Below are 16,228 nucleotides of genomic sequence, written 5' to 3' on the forward strand. Positions count from 1 at the left end.
AATTGTTACATTCATTTATTTTTTGAGCATTAGTTATGAACCAGGCTCAGGTACTGAGGATACCATAGTAACAAAATAGACCAAGCTCATTTCTGTTTGTAAGGAAAGAAATTACTAAATGATCGCAAGTGTGATGGCTATTATAAAACAGTTGTTCATTACATACTTTTTGTTAGTTTATGTACAGAAAAGTAACTTATCAGTATCAACTTACCTCTGCAGTGCCTCCCCGTGTACTCTATGTACCAGTAGTATTATTCCTTGTTGCCTAAACATACCATGCATGTTTATGCTTATGTACATTTCCCTGCTATTCTCCCTATCTAGAAGACCCTTTTGCAGTTCATTATTCCTTAAGACTCAGCCCAAATGATCAGCAAGACATTCCTTGCTACCCCAGGCATCCTTAACCACCCCTCCTTTTCCCATATCTACTTTTTCATCTAACCTGAATGTAACCTGAATGAAGCTGGGCTGTATCATGGTCAGGCTCAGGACTGTACTGCATTCACAAGAAACACCAAGCTGACATCCAAGAAAGTATCAACAAGCAATTTAAATAAGTATTTAAATCACTTAAAGAGAGGGCAAGGAGAAATGAATTGTATGACCCTCTCCTGAAATCTCCAAATCCCCTTTGTCCTTAATTTTCTCCAAAGTTCATTTATTATGTGGAACTCCCCATTTTCTCTGCCTCCCTGCAAATAACTCCATACTTCTTACTCTCTGCCCATAAAACCCTCTTTCATTTCAGTTCTTACGGAGTCAGAATTTGTATTCGAAAAGATCTCCAGATGATGTGTATGCCATTCAAGTTTGAGATGCACTGAACTAGATGGCCTCTCTAGGTGAGGTACTAGTTTCCTGCCATTGGTTAGAGGGAGTTTTCTGCTCTTCCGAGTCTGTTTTCAGGACAGCCTTTTGCCTCCCTGAAAGGAGGCGTTGCGCAAAGCATTTGCCACCAGATGGCGCCAAAGGTATTTCATCAGAGATGATCCCCCAGACACTACACTCTGGATGGGTCTTTTTCTTTTTGGATGTCAACTGTCTTCTGGGGTTATTTGCAGGTTGAATAACTGGGCCTACTCACAGAAATTCAGTGCTGGATGGAGATTGGAGATAATGGCATTTAACAGCTGTACAAATGAGGAAACTGACAGAGAAAGGTGGCTTGGCCCTGTCAGTCACCCAAAGCAGGGAGACCTGGGGGTTTCCTTCCTAGGTTTGCTTCCATCCCTTCACCATCTCTGCTGCTCGGACAGCCCTTCCTGACTATAGTTGAAGGCAGCAGGAGAGGTGTTATGGGGTTTCTCTGGGGAAGGACGGAGCAGGGTGTTAGCAGAGGCAGAGGGAAGTGAACTTAGGCAGTAGATGTCAACATTCAGCTGTACCTCTGGAAGGGGAGGGGAACTCAAAACAATGGGAAATCTGATGGGAAACAGTCACACATTACAATAAAAGGATGCAAGGTCAGCTGCCATTTATTGATCACTCTTACTGTGGCCTTGGCTCTGTGCTGTGTGCTTACCAGCACAGCATTGGCTCAATTAATCTTCCCAACAACTCCATGAAGTAGGGACTACTGTGCTCCTATTTTTTGCCCTTAAAAGTGGAGAGTGAGGCTCAAAGGAAATAGAACTAATCAGGACAGAACTTCTGAATTCTATCATCACCAAGTCTTCAGGCCCACTGCCTCCATGTCCACGTACTTGCCTTTCCCCATTACCATCGATGCCTCCCTGCTCCTAGCTAAAGCACCACTTGTCTACTGGATCCCATCATTCTTGCCTACTTTTCCTGTTATTCCCACTCCTATTGCCTGCATATTCAATTTTGCCCTCTCTACTGTATCATTCTCATCAGCATACAAATACACTGTAAAACTTCCATCTTTAAAAAGCCCTCCCTTGGCCCTATGTGTCCCACCCTATTTCTCACTCTCCTTTATAGCCAAACTCTTTATAGCTGAATATATTAACTACATCTAGTTCCTTCCTCCTTGGTCCCCATGAAACCCAGTCCAATCAAATGACTGACCCACCTCTTGTCAGGGTCCCCAAGTACCTCCAGGTGACCAAATTCAGTAATCAATTCTCAGCCTTCCTCTTTCTTGACCTCTTAGCAGCATTTGGTACTGTTGCCCATTCTTTCCTTTGGGGAACTATTTCTGCACTTGGCTTCTGGAACCCCACACTCATTGGGTACCTCACTGGCTACTTCTCCCTGCTCTCCTCCCTGGCATCCTGCTCTGAGGCCACCCTCTGAGGTAGCAAGCTGTTCTAACTACAGGTTAGAACTCAAGAGGAGAAACAGTGGTTCTTAAGCTCCAAATTACAAAGTTTGGCAAATAAAGTTATCTGCATTTTTGGGGTGCTCTTGGGCTATGCACTAGGGATTTAAAACTGGAGAGGAAGCTACTTAGCTGTTTCAAGGTAAGCACTTTGAGAAGCCCATGGGTCCAGGGATATGCTGGAACATGGCTTGTGCCCATAAATGCCATGGGCAGCTGAAAGTGTGACTGGTTGTTCCTATTCATGATGAAAGAAAAAGTTTTCTTTTCAGAGGGAGCTTTCTATAATTACATTTCCTGCCAACTGAGTACTTGAGGTTGTAGGTTCAGGAAATAGCACAAAAGGACATGCTGAAAATGTAGTTTCTGCTTTTAGTAGTCAGATTTGACAACGTTAAAGGAGTTTCCATGCTGAACAACAGATTATTGGAGGAAAGAATTTACTCTTTATCAGATAAGGGAAGACTTCTGACCCAGGCAGCAAGAAGGATAGAGTTAGGCTCTGTCAGGGTCTGGCCACGGTGGCTTTGGAGGTCTGGGTTCCTATTGGGACAGAACAACCTCTGCTATGAGGCCACACCTGCTTCCACGATCCATAAGAATTACATTTCTACGGTAGCTACTGCCATTCATGTATTCATTAGTATGTGCTGAGTGTTTGTTCTGGGCCTTCTCTGGACTAGGCTTTGAATAAATAAAGACAAATAAAAGTCTTGTTCTCAAATAAAACTCTCAAGGAGTTGCCAGCACAAGTGTTCCAAAAATTCAGGTTCCCCTTTATTGGACACCAAGCAAAGGCCTTCTAGACTACTTCTCTGCAATTTCTGTGTCATAAGGGAATTTTCTGGAGCTCCTGGACTCTCTAGAGGGCAGTTCCCTGGCCCATGGAGAAGGTAGGGTTAGGCGTATTTTGCCACAATTTGGAAGGAACCCGAAGGAATAATGATCATCTTCTTGACTTCTCTGAAGTTTTGACTGTTGCAGCAGCTAACAGGGGAGGTCTCGGAGGAGCCAGATACAGGAGATCCACATGAATTTCAGGACTAGGGACAGCCCTGGAAGTGAAGAACAGCCTCAGAACACAGGACTTAGTGAAAAGGCAGGCTTTGGGAACAGGGGAGAGAAAAGGTTAAAGAGACCAGGAGAAGTTTCACTGCAGGGGGAGAAATCAAGGAAAGGCCTAGAACTGCTACTCAGTGTGTGTAGTGGTGGTGGTGGGTGACAGAGAGGGCAGGTGACCCCCGACAGCTGGAAATAATCCCTGGCATCTTGTAAACAAGAAAAACGAGCTGCACGAAGTCTTCAGAGATGAGCCATTCCTGCCTGTCTGCCTCTTCCTTATTGTGGCATCTGAAGCCTATGCAAAGTCCCCCACACCTTCCCGCTCCAACAAGGTCATCATCTTCCAGGGATGTATTTTGCATTTCTTGGCTAAGAGCCCCACTCCTCTCCCTGGGGAACTTTGAAGCATTCTGTAAAGTGGGTGACCACCATCCAGTGTCACTCCCAGATCCTGGGGAAGGGTGGGATCATTTAGAGTCTGTGGCTTAGCGCTGGGTGCATTATCCTGGGGAAAGTGAAATGAGCCTTTAGGGACAAACAGAAAGTAGTGAAGAACAGAAAGAGAATTCTAGGCAGAGGGACCAGCACATTCAAAATCATGGAGTTGGCAGAAAACTCACAGAAGAGTGACTAATACAATGGTCTGGAATAATAGGGTATATGGGGAAAAGGGGAGAAAAGTGAGGTGGCCTCTCTTCTCCCCAGAGTTCCCCAGTCCTGTGCTCACATGTGGCCCTCTCCTCACCTCCACCAAATTCTCTGCCTTAAGTCTCCTCTTTCCTTCTTCCCTCCCATATCTATGTGTCAGGAGCCTACTAAGCATCAGAGATTTTAGTAATAGGTACCATGAACTGAGTACTGCTACGTGCCTGTCCCTACCTATACATCACTGCAATCCTTACAACAATTCAGTGCCATAAATGGGTGCTGGAAATACTTATCAAGGAATTGGCATATACTACAACCAACCATAACAGATGCTGGCCTTATAAAAGCACCCTGACCATTCTGGTGGTACTAGCTGATGAGCAGTTATGGCTGTTAAAACTGTTAAGTCCATTTTACAGATAAGGAAAGGAAGGTACTGAGAATTTCAGCCACTTGGCCAAAGCCACAAAACAGGAAAATGGGGATTCAGACCTAGGCTTGTCTTGGTGCAGTGCCTGATTGTTAAGCATTGGGCTCACAGGGGGTGCTACTAGCCTAACATAACACACAGGAACCTTGATGTGCTGTCTGGCCTGGAGATTTAGCAGGATTGGTGGGCAAGGCAGGTCCAGTGAAGGCTGGCCAGGTGGAGGATGCTGCAGAGCTAATGAGCCAGTGGGGCTTTCCTGGCTCCAGCCATGCTGTGTGGTCAGCTTGCACGTGGAGGCCAGAGACCCACAGAAACTGGGCCAGCAGCACCCTGGACCTGGCCCTTTGTGTGGCTCTTCTTCCTTCCCTTGTCCCCAGCGTGAGCATTCCCACTTCCTTTCCCCTTCTAGGCCTTTCTTTCCTCCCTAAAAGCAGAGATGCTTCTCTGGTCCCAGCTGAAACAACAAAAGTCACCTGAGCCTCCGCCTTTTCCAAAATTCCTGAGAGGCTGCCAGCAACAAGTCAGTGCATTGGCGGCTCTGATCACCAAGGACCAGCCTGGGCCTGGGCCGAGGCTTTATGTGGGTCTGAGCTGGGGCGGGAGGCAAAGATGATCAGAAGCCCTGGCGATCTCTCTTTCCTTCAAGTGCTGGGGCTCCAGAGGCCCAGCCCTGTGGGGTCAGTGATTCTGAGCACATGGTACAGTGGGACTGGTTGGGAGACAGTCAAATAATGTGCCCTGGGCTCCTGATCTGCACCAGGCGTGGCCCTGCCCTCTGGGAGGTCAGTAGGGTGGAGCTTTCGAGGATTTAATTCTATCTATCCACTGAGGATGTAAGGCTAGGCTGGTGTCAGAGTAGGTAGCATGACCCTAGTCTCATTTTCATGTGGGTCGCTCGGTTCCAGCCCCCTCCATGTGTGGTTCCCAAGAAGATTCTGAGAATCTGTCTCCAGCTCCCACGTGCGGTGTGATTTGGTTTCTGTTTACAACTGTGATTCTGCATTGCTTCCTCCTCCCTCCCACACTCTCTCTCGCCCCTTCACTCCCAACTTTCTGTGGTTCTGTGCATGGAGGTGCTCCTCTCCCATTATGAGCATGGCTTGTAGTCTTAAGTGGCATTGCTCCTTACTTTGTATTTGGAGATAAAGGGGGACAATTCCAGCATGGGCTGTATCTTCCGTGTTGGCTCATTAGTACTGGAATTCCTTACTAGTCTTCTCATTGTCCATTTAACAATGAGAACACACATTACAGGCTTCTGGTCTGGACTCATCCCTAACCAGCTTGGGACCGTGGGCCTCATCTTCAGGTCTGCATTCTGTAGGAGTTAGAGGAAGGAATGGTAACGATGGGGAGGACAGGATGAGAGCAGCAGGATGCCAGGGAGCAGCAACACCCGCACTGTTCCAGCAGGGTCTGGAATTTCATCCTTAACGAGAAGATACCCTCGACCACCTCACACGTGCAGGAGCAACAGGCAGCCTGATGCCATGGAGAGAGTGGAGAATTCCAAGTCAGACATAATGGGGTTCCAGTTCCAGCTTTGTGTCTGTCTGACTGTGTGGCCGTGAGCAACCTTTAACCCCCAGGCTTCAGTTTCCTCATTAGTGACATGGGACAGCTGTGTTTGTCCCCCAGTGAGGGAGGGGGAGATGTTGCCAGGCACTTGTAAGATAGTGAGGATGAAAAGAATTTCAACCTAAAGTTCTATGTGCATGCAAAATGTTACTTGGTACAGTTTGGGTCCCCTGGACGCAGATTCTGAGATATACTGGAGTGTTCAGGATGTTTTTAGGAATTGCCCTTGTGGGAAGGAAGGGAAGGAAGCAGAATGGGTTGAGGGGAAGTTGAGCTGGGATGCAGGCCCCAAAGTCTCAGTCAACTCCATGGGGAGCTTGAGTTGTCCTGCACTGGGCTAAAATAGTTAAGCCTTTATATTCCGTCATCACTGGTGAGGCCAGCTCCTGGTGGGGTGGCGAGGTGGCTCTCTCTCTCTGAGGCTCTGCAGATTGTGCTGACAGCCTGCTGTCAGATGGGCAATAAGTCTTTCCTTGAAGGAGGATCTGGGTGGTGCATGCCCATGCCCACCTCTTCATGGTTGTTAATGATATGGTCACACCTAAACATCAGGCTGAGCTGATCAAAGGCTGGTTCTTATAGGGCTCCTGCCATTCCAGCACTATTTGCCAGCTGTCCTCATGAGTTCTAGATTGATGGCTTTAGTCTTGAATTTCTGAGAAAAGAATAGTAAATCCCTCTTCTCTTTGCTCTGGGACCCAGAAAACTATCCCACTTGGTTTTGCCTGGGAGCAAAATTGACTGTAGAGGCAAGACGCAAAAACCAATGAATGTAAACAAATGAACTGATTTAATTAAAAACAAACAGCTCCCTGTGACTGCATGTGGGGTTACACATGGGAATATGTATGAGCACGTGCAGAGGTGCATTTATGTGTGAGCACAATCAGTCCTTGAACAACATGGGGTTGAGCTGCGTGAGTCCACTTACATGCAGATTTTTTCAATACATATATTTTTTAAAATTTTGGAGGTTTCTAACAATTTGAAAAAACTCACAGATGAACTGTGTAGCCTAGAAATATCAAAAAAATTAAGACGTATGTCATGCACACATAAAATAGGGGTAGATACTAGTCTATTTATGTGTTAGTCCACTATTTTTATGTTATTAGTAAGGCTTCTGGTCAACAGTAGGCTCTTAGTAGCTAAGTTTCTGGAGAGGCAAAAGTTATGCATATTTTTGACTGTGTGGAGTGTTGGCACCTGTAACCATCACCTTGTTCAAGGGTCAGCTGTACATGAATGATGACCTGGACGACAGAGAGGCTGCAGGGGCAGGCGTCCAGTGTAGACACACCCACATGAACAGGTGAGTGTGCTTATGAGGATGTCAGTTTGTGTGTGTAGACATCATTCGTATATTCTTTAAACATTTATTAGGTGTCTATCATGTAGCAAGCGCAGTGCTGGGAGTTGGGGAACAAGAATGGATAAGGCAATTGTTCCTGCCTCCAGAAGCTTATTATCTTCTGGGAAGGCAGACAATGCATTACAGGCTTTTGGGGTGCAATGAGGTAAGAGAACTGACAGAGGGGGACACCTGAGGGATACCCAAATCAGACTGATGGGCCTTCCCTGGGCAGGAAACCCTGGAGCTGAGTCTTTAAGGGTGAGTAGGAGTTACTCAGGTAAAGATGATGGGAAAGGGCGAGCAGGGCTTTCAAACACAGAAAGAAATGGCAGGTAAGGAGGTGAGAGGAGTAAAATAAAAGGAAGGGCAGAGAGCAGAGGAGAGATCCCGAAGTCTTATATTTTCATTGAAGGGGTGCAAACTTTCTCATGAAGAGAGGGTGGCATGGTGACTGATACTTTCATCTCCGAGGCACGTTCTGGCAGCAGTGCAGGGGCGGATGGGGCTGGGGGGCTGCAGGGCCTGGCTGTGTTCCTGTGCCTGTGTTTAGGAGGATGTATACACATGTGGCTGTCTGTGTGTCTATACAGCTGGAGGCTGTGCACCAGGTGTGCCGCCTGCATGGACTTGTTTTCCACTTCCACCCTCTGGCCTTGGCAGCCCAGTGGGCTCAGGGGACTGGCTGTCCTTCTGCTGATTCATGGGTGAATTCATGCTGGGGAGCCGGTCAGGGTCTAGCAGGCAGGTGCTTCCTCAGGGCCACAGGCACACTCCCACCTGCTGGTCTGACACTGAGGTGAATGAGGGCAGTGAGAAAATGCTTCCCTCTACCAGCGCATCTTCCTGGACTGCACAGTCCCATCTGTGCTGTGTCCTGGCTTATGTGGGTGAGGCTGGCCTAGCTCAGCCAATGCCTGTCCCAGGTCTATACAGCAGGGTAAAGGAGAGACAGAATGGAGACAGGCTGGCAGGGAGTGCCATGTCCCAACTTTCTCCTTTTGTCTCTCCCCTCTCTCTGCATACCCACTCTTCAGGCACTGAAGTCATATATTTTAAACTCAATTTTCTAATAGTGTGTTCTAACTGTACTATCTTGCCTCTTGAAAATTTATGACAAATACAAAAAATCATCTATCACATTTCTTGTACTTTGTAATATGGACCATAATGGGGAAAAAAAGGCAACTTAGTTTATAATATAAGACCTGGGAGTGGCATGGTGAATGGTTATAGACTGCAATTTAGAGTCTGAATGCCTGGGCCCAAATCTCAACTCTATGCTTAATGGCTATAAAAGTTACTTACTCTTTTTCTGTTTCAGTGTCTTCATTCATAAGACAGAGATGCTAATGTCTCATCGGTTTAAAAGTGTAGAGTGCTTAGAACAGAGCCCGATATACAATAAGCATTCAGCGATTAATCTTAGCTTTTATTACCTGAGTTTGAGTTCTCTGAGATCTATCCCTGACTCACTTGAAGAAAAGTTATGACCTCTTCAGGCCTCTGGAGAAGTCATCTGTAAAATGAGAAGTTGGCCAACCTTTAACAATCCAGGGCCAATACCTGTCTCTTGCCAACTTATTCTTTCCACCTGACATGGATCTTTGGTTTAAAAAGATTGCTTCGCAAACTTGTTAAAAAATCATCAAGGTTTCTCTTGGACTTTACAAAATGCTAGGAACAGCTCACAATGCTCCTTCCTGTGCACTCCTAGATCAAGTGAAATGAATCCCTTTCCACTCCAGCTTCGGACACTGGTAACTCCACAGTAAGAAGCAAGCACCTTCAGATATTTCTGGGTCACAGAATAGATGACCAAAGGGAACCTGAACTAGAAGCTGCTTCATGTTGACTTTGGAAGGCTCTGGGTTCCTGGTGTCAGTGTCTCTCTCAGGGTCATTATGAGCAACAAACACTTCAGTCAAAACCAGAGAAGGAATTGTCCTGACTTCCCGACTGAGACATGCCTTATATTTGGAAAGCCTAAAAGCAAGTTATTATGGTTGAGGAAGGCCATTTTTATGGTGATTGATGCTTTGTCTGATGAGTTTTATGGGTTAGTACTTTCTATAGTATTAGCTTTGTAAATTTTCAGCATGCTCTTTCAAGGCAGTTGTTATCATCCTCTCTATTGACTAGATGATGAAACTGTGGTCAGAGAATTGACTGGTTCACATTTAACTTGCTAGTAAATTACAGTATTGTTTAGAATTTCTTACATACATTAAATTACATAATTCTTACCTACCTCTGAAGTAGTAATGATCTTTATTTTGTAAAAAAGGAAACTGAATTCAAAGAATTAAGAATTAGCCAAGTAGGAGTTGAATCTAAGTTGAATGTTCTTTCTTCAACAGCTGCTGGCAGCAAACCAGCTATGAGGTGACAGCCCTTCCCCACCCCTTTGGCATCCCAGTGAGGTTTGAGAATATAAGTTAGTCCCCTGTGGCTTCATCAGGTGGGGTGGAAACCTACCTTGGATATCATCATTGAACATGCAGTACTTGTTGCGGTATTTGTTGAGAAGGCGGAAGGCATTGGCATTTGCAAAGTCTTCAAATTGGATGAGGCAATTTATTCCAAACCTGTGTGGAGGGAGAGGAAGAACCCATGATTGCCTCCCTGAGGCAGATCCCTGACAGATCCCAGCTTGCACCGTGGGGTGGGGAGGAGCAGGCCAGGGGGTGGGAAGTGGCATGGCTCCTTCATCTGTGTTTTTGCCACTGGACTCCTGGGCTTGGAGCTCTGCCTGCCCTATCATGGATGAGCATGGTGAAGGGAGAGAGTAGGACCCTGGGTTTGGTGGCCAGCCAAGCCAGCATCACTGTAGCTAAGCTGTGCTGGTGGCTTCCATGGCTTCCATGGCCAGCCCTGGGAGTGACAAGAGGGCCAAGGAGGGGCCTGCCCTCTCTGTAGCCTGTGGCCACCTGAGATCCCAGAAGAAAGCTCACTCCACATCCAAGTGCATGCAGACAGACCAGCTTCCCCACCACAAGTAGGTGGGGAGCCCCTGCATCCTCCAAATATCTCTCTTGCTGGACCCTGACACCTGGAGTTCCTCCACTAGAGACTCCTCTGGCACCAGGCATTGTTCTCTGGTAAGATGAAAAGATGGTTAGGAAAGGCTAGTACAATAAGACACTGTTATCTACTAACATCTTGGTGAAATTGTTCTCCAACTTGCAGGTGTAGAAGAGTCAGTGACTGACCTTGTTTAAAAAGCAGGTCACCAGGCCCATCTCACAGAGTCTCACTCGGTGAGTGTGGGATGGGGTCAGGAACCTGCATTTTGAACAAACACCCCAGATGGTTCTGATTCTGAGAGCCCAGAGAACCCTGAGAAACAATGCCTTGTGGGTGAAGACAATGGCCATTAAGATGCTTGATATGCCTTATTTAAAATCCATGCTAGCATTGCCTCCTAGATTTTATGGCCTTCCCTTAAAAATGACTCGTTAGAGTTTTGTAACCTATTTTTCCTTTTAACATTGCCTGAAAGGAAGCTGAGAGTGAAGTTTTTGCTCATTTGCAACAGGCCACCTCAGCCTGGGCTTCTGCACACAGATTTCCCCTTTACTCCATTCTTGCTCTTTGATCCTGGTGTTTGGTAGTTTTGTTTGTGTTTCTTAGTCTTTCTGGAAGCAAATGTAGTATGGATTATTAAAAACTACTTAATACATGGATAAAAATAGGCTTCATCTCATGGGTCAATTTGTGACTGAGTAACAGCATCTGAGGTCATGTCATCAAGAAAAAAAAGTCCTGATTGATCCATAAGAGGTGTCAGGGCATGTAACAGGTAGAAGTGGCCTGCCCTTCCAACTGAGTGTGACTTATAGGCTTGGAACCAGCTTGGGACCAGCTGTGGAAAGATTTATTACCTTGTTAGAGAGGGTGGGTGGGGCACATGCTCGGTGGGCTTCCTGTGCTCTCGGGGTATCTTTCTGATGAGGTTGGTGGCTATGAAGGCGTGAGGAGCACTGAAATGGCCCACAAAACATTTTTTCCAACCTTATAATTTTGTGCATGACTTACGCCATCCAGCAGAAATACCAATGGGTGGGCAAATATTTGTTCCTGTCATGGTCCTTCCAGAACCTTAGCTAGTCAAGGCTGTTGGTGGAAGGACTGGGAGATGGATTCACATTACAGGGGCGGAAGCACAGGGGCAGTGACTTGCCACAGCCCAGTGCTTAGAGTGCTGGGCGTGGGTCAGAAGGCCATAGGCCAGACCTGTCTCTCCACATTCAACTGAGTTACCTGCACATGTCACTTCACCTCTCTATTCTACCTCAGTTTCCCATCCGTCAATGGGCACAACAATATCTGCCTGGCCAACATCTGTGAACTGTTGTGAGGGTTAAAAGCTGAGGGTAAAGTTTTCCTCCAGCTTTACTGAGGCATAATTAACAAATACAAATTGCATATATTTAAGGTATACAATGTGATGATTTAATATATGTGTACAATGTGAAATGATAACCACAACCATGCTAATTACCATATCCATCACATCACATAGTTACTATTTTGTGTGTGGTAAGAAAACTCAAGATCTACTTTCTTAGCAAATTTCGACTATACAATACAGTATTACTAACTGAAGCCTGAGGGTAATTTTTAGACCGTAAAATGCTAAACACAAATGCCATTCTGGCCACAATTCTTATTCACAATCACAGAATAAATGCTAATGGAGGTCGGGTGGGGGGCTCACTGTGTCTCCCCACCCACCATCCAGCCCTCTTTTCCTTGCACTATGAATAGAAATGATAAATAAAACCTCCCATGCACAAATATAATGCCATGCTCACCAAGCCAAAATTTATTGTGAATTTCAAGTATTTGGACTGGGTGGGGAGGAACAGAATGTCTTTGGTTGCTGGTGACATTTTGCTATATATAATTTCTACAAGATTCCCAGTATTGCCCCACAACTGGCCTGGAGCTAAAACGCTGAAAAGGTCAGACAACAAAACAATGTGATGGAACGTTTTGTCTCTCTCTCTCTCTCTCTCTCTCAATCTCTCTCTCTGTGTGTGTGTGTATGTGTGTGTGTGTGTGTGTCTCTCTCTCTCACATACACACACATACACGCACACCCCTTTAAGCAACAACACCATTCACTCACTGAGGTAAAAATAAGGCAACAATTATAAATAAATACTTTTGTTCAGTGCATGATTATTATTTATATTTAATTCAGTTTTAGATAAGAAACCCCCCCTCCCTTCCATGGAGCAATTTGATGGAATAGAGAATAAAACCTCATTAATTGAGGTCACTTTAATCCTAGCTTGGAATTGCATAAAAGACCATGTGAATCACCCATCCAATAATCTGGACTCAGAGTTCCTAGAACTCACTGGATTTAAAGACCCCCAGAACTCCTCTGTCTTAGGTACCCATCCCCTGGCTGCTTCCTGAACCTTTTATCACCAGGAACTACTCCTACTCTAGGATTTCACACTATCCCATCTCAGTCTCTGACCACAACCTTTCCTTCTATGTCCTTTCCTTCCACTGCACCTGCTGTTTGTCTGCACCAAGACCTCTAGGCCCTTCACCATATTATTCTAGTCCCTCAGACTCTCCATTATGGCTTTTCATGAAACCAGACCACTATCCAGTCTGAGCCAAAGGTGGTTACTTCATGGTGCTACTGTCTTAGCACCATCCATTCAACCATCATCCACCTATTCATCTATCATCATCCAACCATCCATCCATCCATCCATCCATCCATCCATCCATCCATCCATCCATCATTCATTTATCCATCCATCCATCCATCCATCCATCCATCCATCCATCCATCCATTAACCCATCCATAAATTCATGCATCCAAAAACATTTATTGAGCACCTATGATGATCTGTACTATAGTTTAATGTTTTAGGAAGGGGTGGATCTATGAAGGAGTTGGTGGAAGCTTAGTGTTTGGAGTTTGCCTGCCAAGTCTTTAAACTAATTAAAAACCAATTAAGAACAGAAAATTTCAAAGTGGAAATTTAAATGGCTTAGTGGATAAAAAAACATTTTTCAGTTCATCCCTGTATATCCAAATACAGGTAATGAGCTTTCACTGTAACACTAATCTAAATGTTAATTATCAATTGCCTTACATATTCATTAAAATACTAACAACAACGATAAAAAAAAAAAAAAGCTAGCTTTTATCAAGTGTTTGTTACCTGCTGGGCATCATGCAGAGCTCTTTACATACATTATCTTAATTTATCTTCACATCACTTTATGATGGAGGTGCTGTTTCCAGAGAAGGCATCTAGAGCTACAGATTGCAAATTATTTGCCCACAGGCTATTTACTCTATTGCGCTTGGTAAGTGGTGGAGATGGAATTTAAATCTGGTTCTATCTGACTCAAGAACCAGCCTCAGTTTAATTTTAATAGCCTTACAGGTTCTTAAAAAAATAAAGCTAAATAGGTAATAAAGCTGGATTTCTTTCTCCACTGAGAAAGATCACAGGTGTGGTGAAGAAAACATTGACCAGGGAGACAGAGAAAACGCAGGGGTCTTGGCTGAGTCCCCTCTCTCTGTCTGGGTCTCAGTTTGCTGGTCTGAGAGCATTGGAGGAGTAGCACAACCTACTTAATATTTGGGACTGGAATTGAATACTAGAAGCTTCACTCAGATATTCCTACAAGTCCAGAGCAGGGAGGTCAGATATTTCTCTATGAGAGCAACATGTGAGGAACATATGGGGGGTCAGTGTCTTAGAGCCCTTCGTGCTTACACAAACCGGACCAGCTGAGTGACCTGGGCGAGGCAGCCACCCTCCAGGTCATACTGTGGAACAGAGGCAGGACCCGTCCCAAGAAGTCCTGCTCTCAGCTCCCTACTCAGGGCTCTGGGCAGCCTCCCAATTCTAGTGCTGGCAGCAGCCTGTTGTCTGACTTTCTGTCCTGTGAGAAGCTCCCCCGTACCAGAGAGGGTCCTGCTCATCTGCCCCCGTTTTGCAATTTTGAACTCTTCACCCTCCAACCCTGGCAGGGGCCGAGGAACACTGATGCTTCTCCAGTGGAGAATTCCTGCAATGGAGAAAGAGGCACCTTCCCAAGCCACACAGATAGCTTCCCAGACTTCCCAACCCTGGGGGCTCAGCTGGGAAACGGCCTTGGAGCAGCCAGGGAAGGCATTCCAAAGCCAGGGATCACTTAGAGACACAAGGCTAATGAGTGGATGTTTGATTTCTTTTCTTCCTCAGCACTCAGGCAAGGGGAAGCCAGCAAACAGTGACCTGTGCCTGGGAGTCCTGGTGAGCTGTGTGTGACAGTGTGATGATACCCAGGCCACGACCAACAGTGCCAGCACTTGCCACCTGGGACACATCCTTCCATGGGTAGGAGGGTCTGAGGTGGCTGTTCTGCCCTTTTCCCCAACGTGTGAACCAAATGCAGAGTGAGGGATGTTGGTGGTGCAGAACATTCCAGGGACTGCAGACCTAGTTTCTCTTTTCCATAGGTCAGGACCTGCCATTTTTTCAAACACCTAGGTCTGACATCTTTCAGGCCTGAACAAACATGAGGGACTGGGAGGAACAGGTGAACTTGCTCAACCTGCCTCTAAATAGAATGACTAAAAGCTACCTCTAGTATTTCCATGGGAGTCCATTCTGCTCCCCTCCCCGCAGAAAAATCTCACAGGCAAGACTTCCACAGCAGAGTGTTCAGTGAGATTATCAGTTGTCACCCAGTGGAAAACTATTTCTTCTTTTATTTCCTTCCAGGAACTAGATCTGACAGAATCATTAAAACTCTTGGTCTTTTTTTTTTTCTATTTTACATATTCCATTAAACTCTAGTCCCTTGAGATGGTCACAGAGAGAGGTTCTGTGGTTAAGTAAATTTGGAAAACTCTGTGTGTTACACATAGTATATACAATGTATATTAAAAGCTCTGAGAAATCTTGCAGTAAGAAACCTTTTTAACCCAACATGTTCAACACTTATTTGACCAGAGACCTTACCCTATTGCATCCCATCCTCACCATCTATGGTGGAACACACTTTGGGAGACATGGCTCTGCAGGAAGAACTTTGTGCAGGTGGGACTGGGTGGATTCAGGGCGAGGCCATCTCTCCCCAGGATTACTGCCATTGCTGCTTCTGTCCAGAACCCTGCAGTGACTGATCTCATCTCCTTCAAGTTTATTTCCCCTCCCCCAATCCATCTTCCACATATTTCTAAACACAAGTTTATGTCGGCTACTTATTTTCTGAAAATCCTAAGAGGGCTTCCACTGCCTGTGGGGTTATATCCAAATTCCTTAGGTGGTGTTTGCTTTGGCCTCAGCTCTATTGCTGAACACCTACTCAGGTCTGCTGACACTGTAGGCAAATTTTGATGCTTCTTAACCACTGTGGGCCCTTGCACGGTCCCCTGTCTTTGCTCAAGTTTCTGGTTCTCTCCACCTAGAAGGCCTCTTTTTGTCCAGGCCAACCCCTACTTAAACTGTAAGGCCCAGAACCAGTTTTTTTTTTTTTTTTTTTTTTTTTTTTTTTTTTTTTTTTTTTTTTTTTTTTTTTTTTTTTTTTGAGACAGTCTTGCTCTGTCACCAGGCTGGAGTGCAGTGGCGCAATCTTGGCTCACTGCAACCGGCACATCCCAGGATCAAGCAATTCTCCTGCCTCAGTCTCCTGTAGCTGGGACTACAGGTGCACACCACCATGCCCAGCTAAGTTTTGTAATTTTAGTACAGACGGGATTTCACCATGTTGGCCAGGATGGTCTTGATTTCTCGACCTCATGATCCACCCGCCTTGGCCTCCCAAAGTGCTGGGATTACAGATGTAGGCCCAGATCTTAAACTGTAACCTCTTCTAAGAAGGCTTCCTTGACAT

At 45.6% G+C, this 16,228-nt stretch overlaps 1 protein-coding gene across 2 annotated transcripts in view; it reads right to left on the bottom strand.

The window, feature by feature from the left end:
* The window catches only part of ME3 (malic enzyme 3), a 1,085,505-nt gene that overhangs the window by 13,349 nt on the left and 1,055,928 nt on the right, over window positions 1-16,228 (bottom strand). For both annotated transcript variants that reach the window (XM_050755844.1, XM_050755845.1), the window contains one exon: window positions 9,838-9,947. In XM_050755844.1, the coding sequence (XP_050611801.1) occupies window positions 9,838-9,947 (110 nt within the window). The remainder of the gene's footprint in view (window positions 1-9,837; window positions 9,948-16,228) is intronic.

This window comes from Macaca thibetana, chromosome 14 (genome assembly GCF_024542745.1).
Source record: "Macaca thibetana thibetana isolate TM-01 chromosome 14, ASM2454274v1, whole genome shotgun sequence".
Classification (NCBI taxonomy): domain Eukaryota; kingdom Metazoa; phylum Chordata; class Mammalia; order Primates; family Cercopithecidae; genus Macaca; species Macaca thibetana.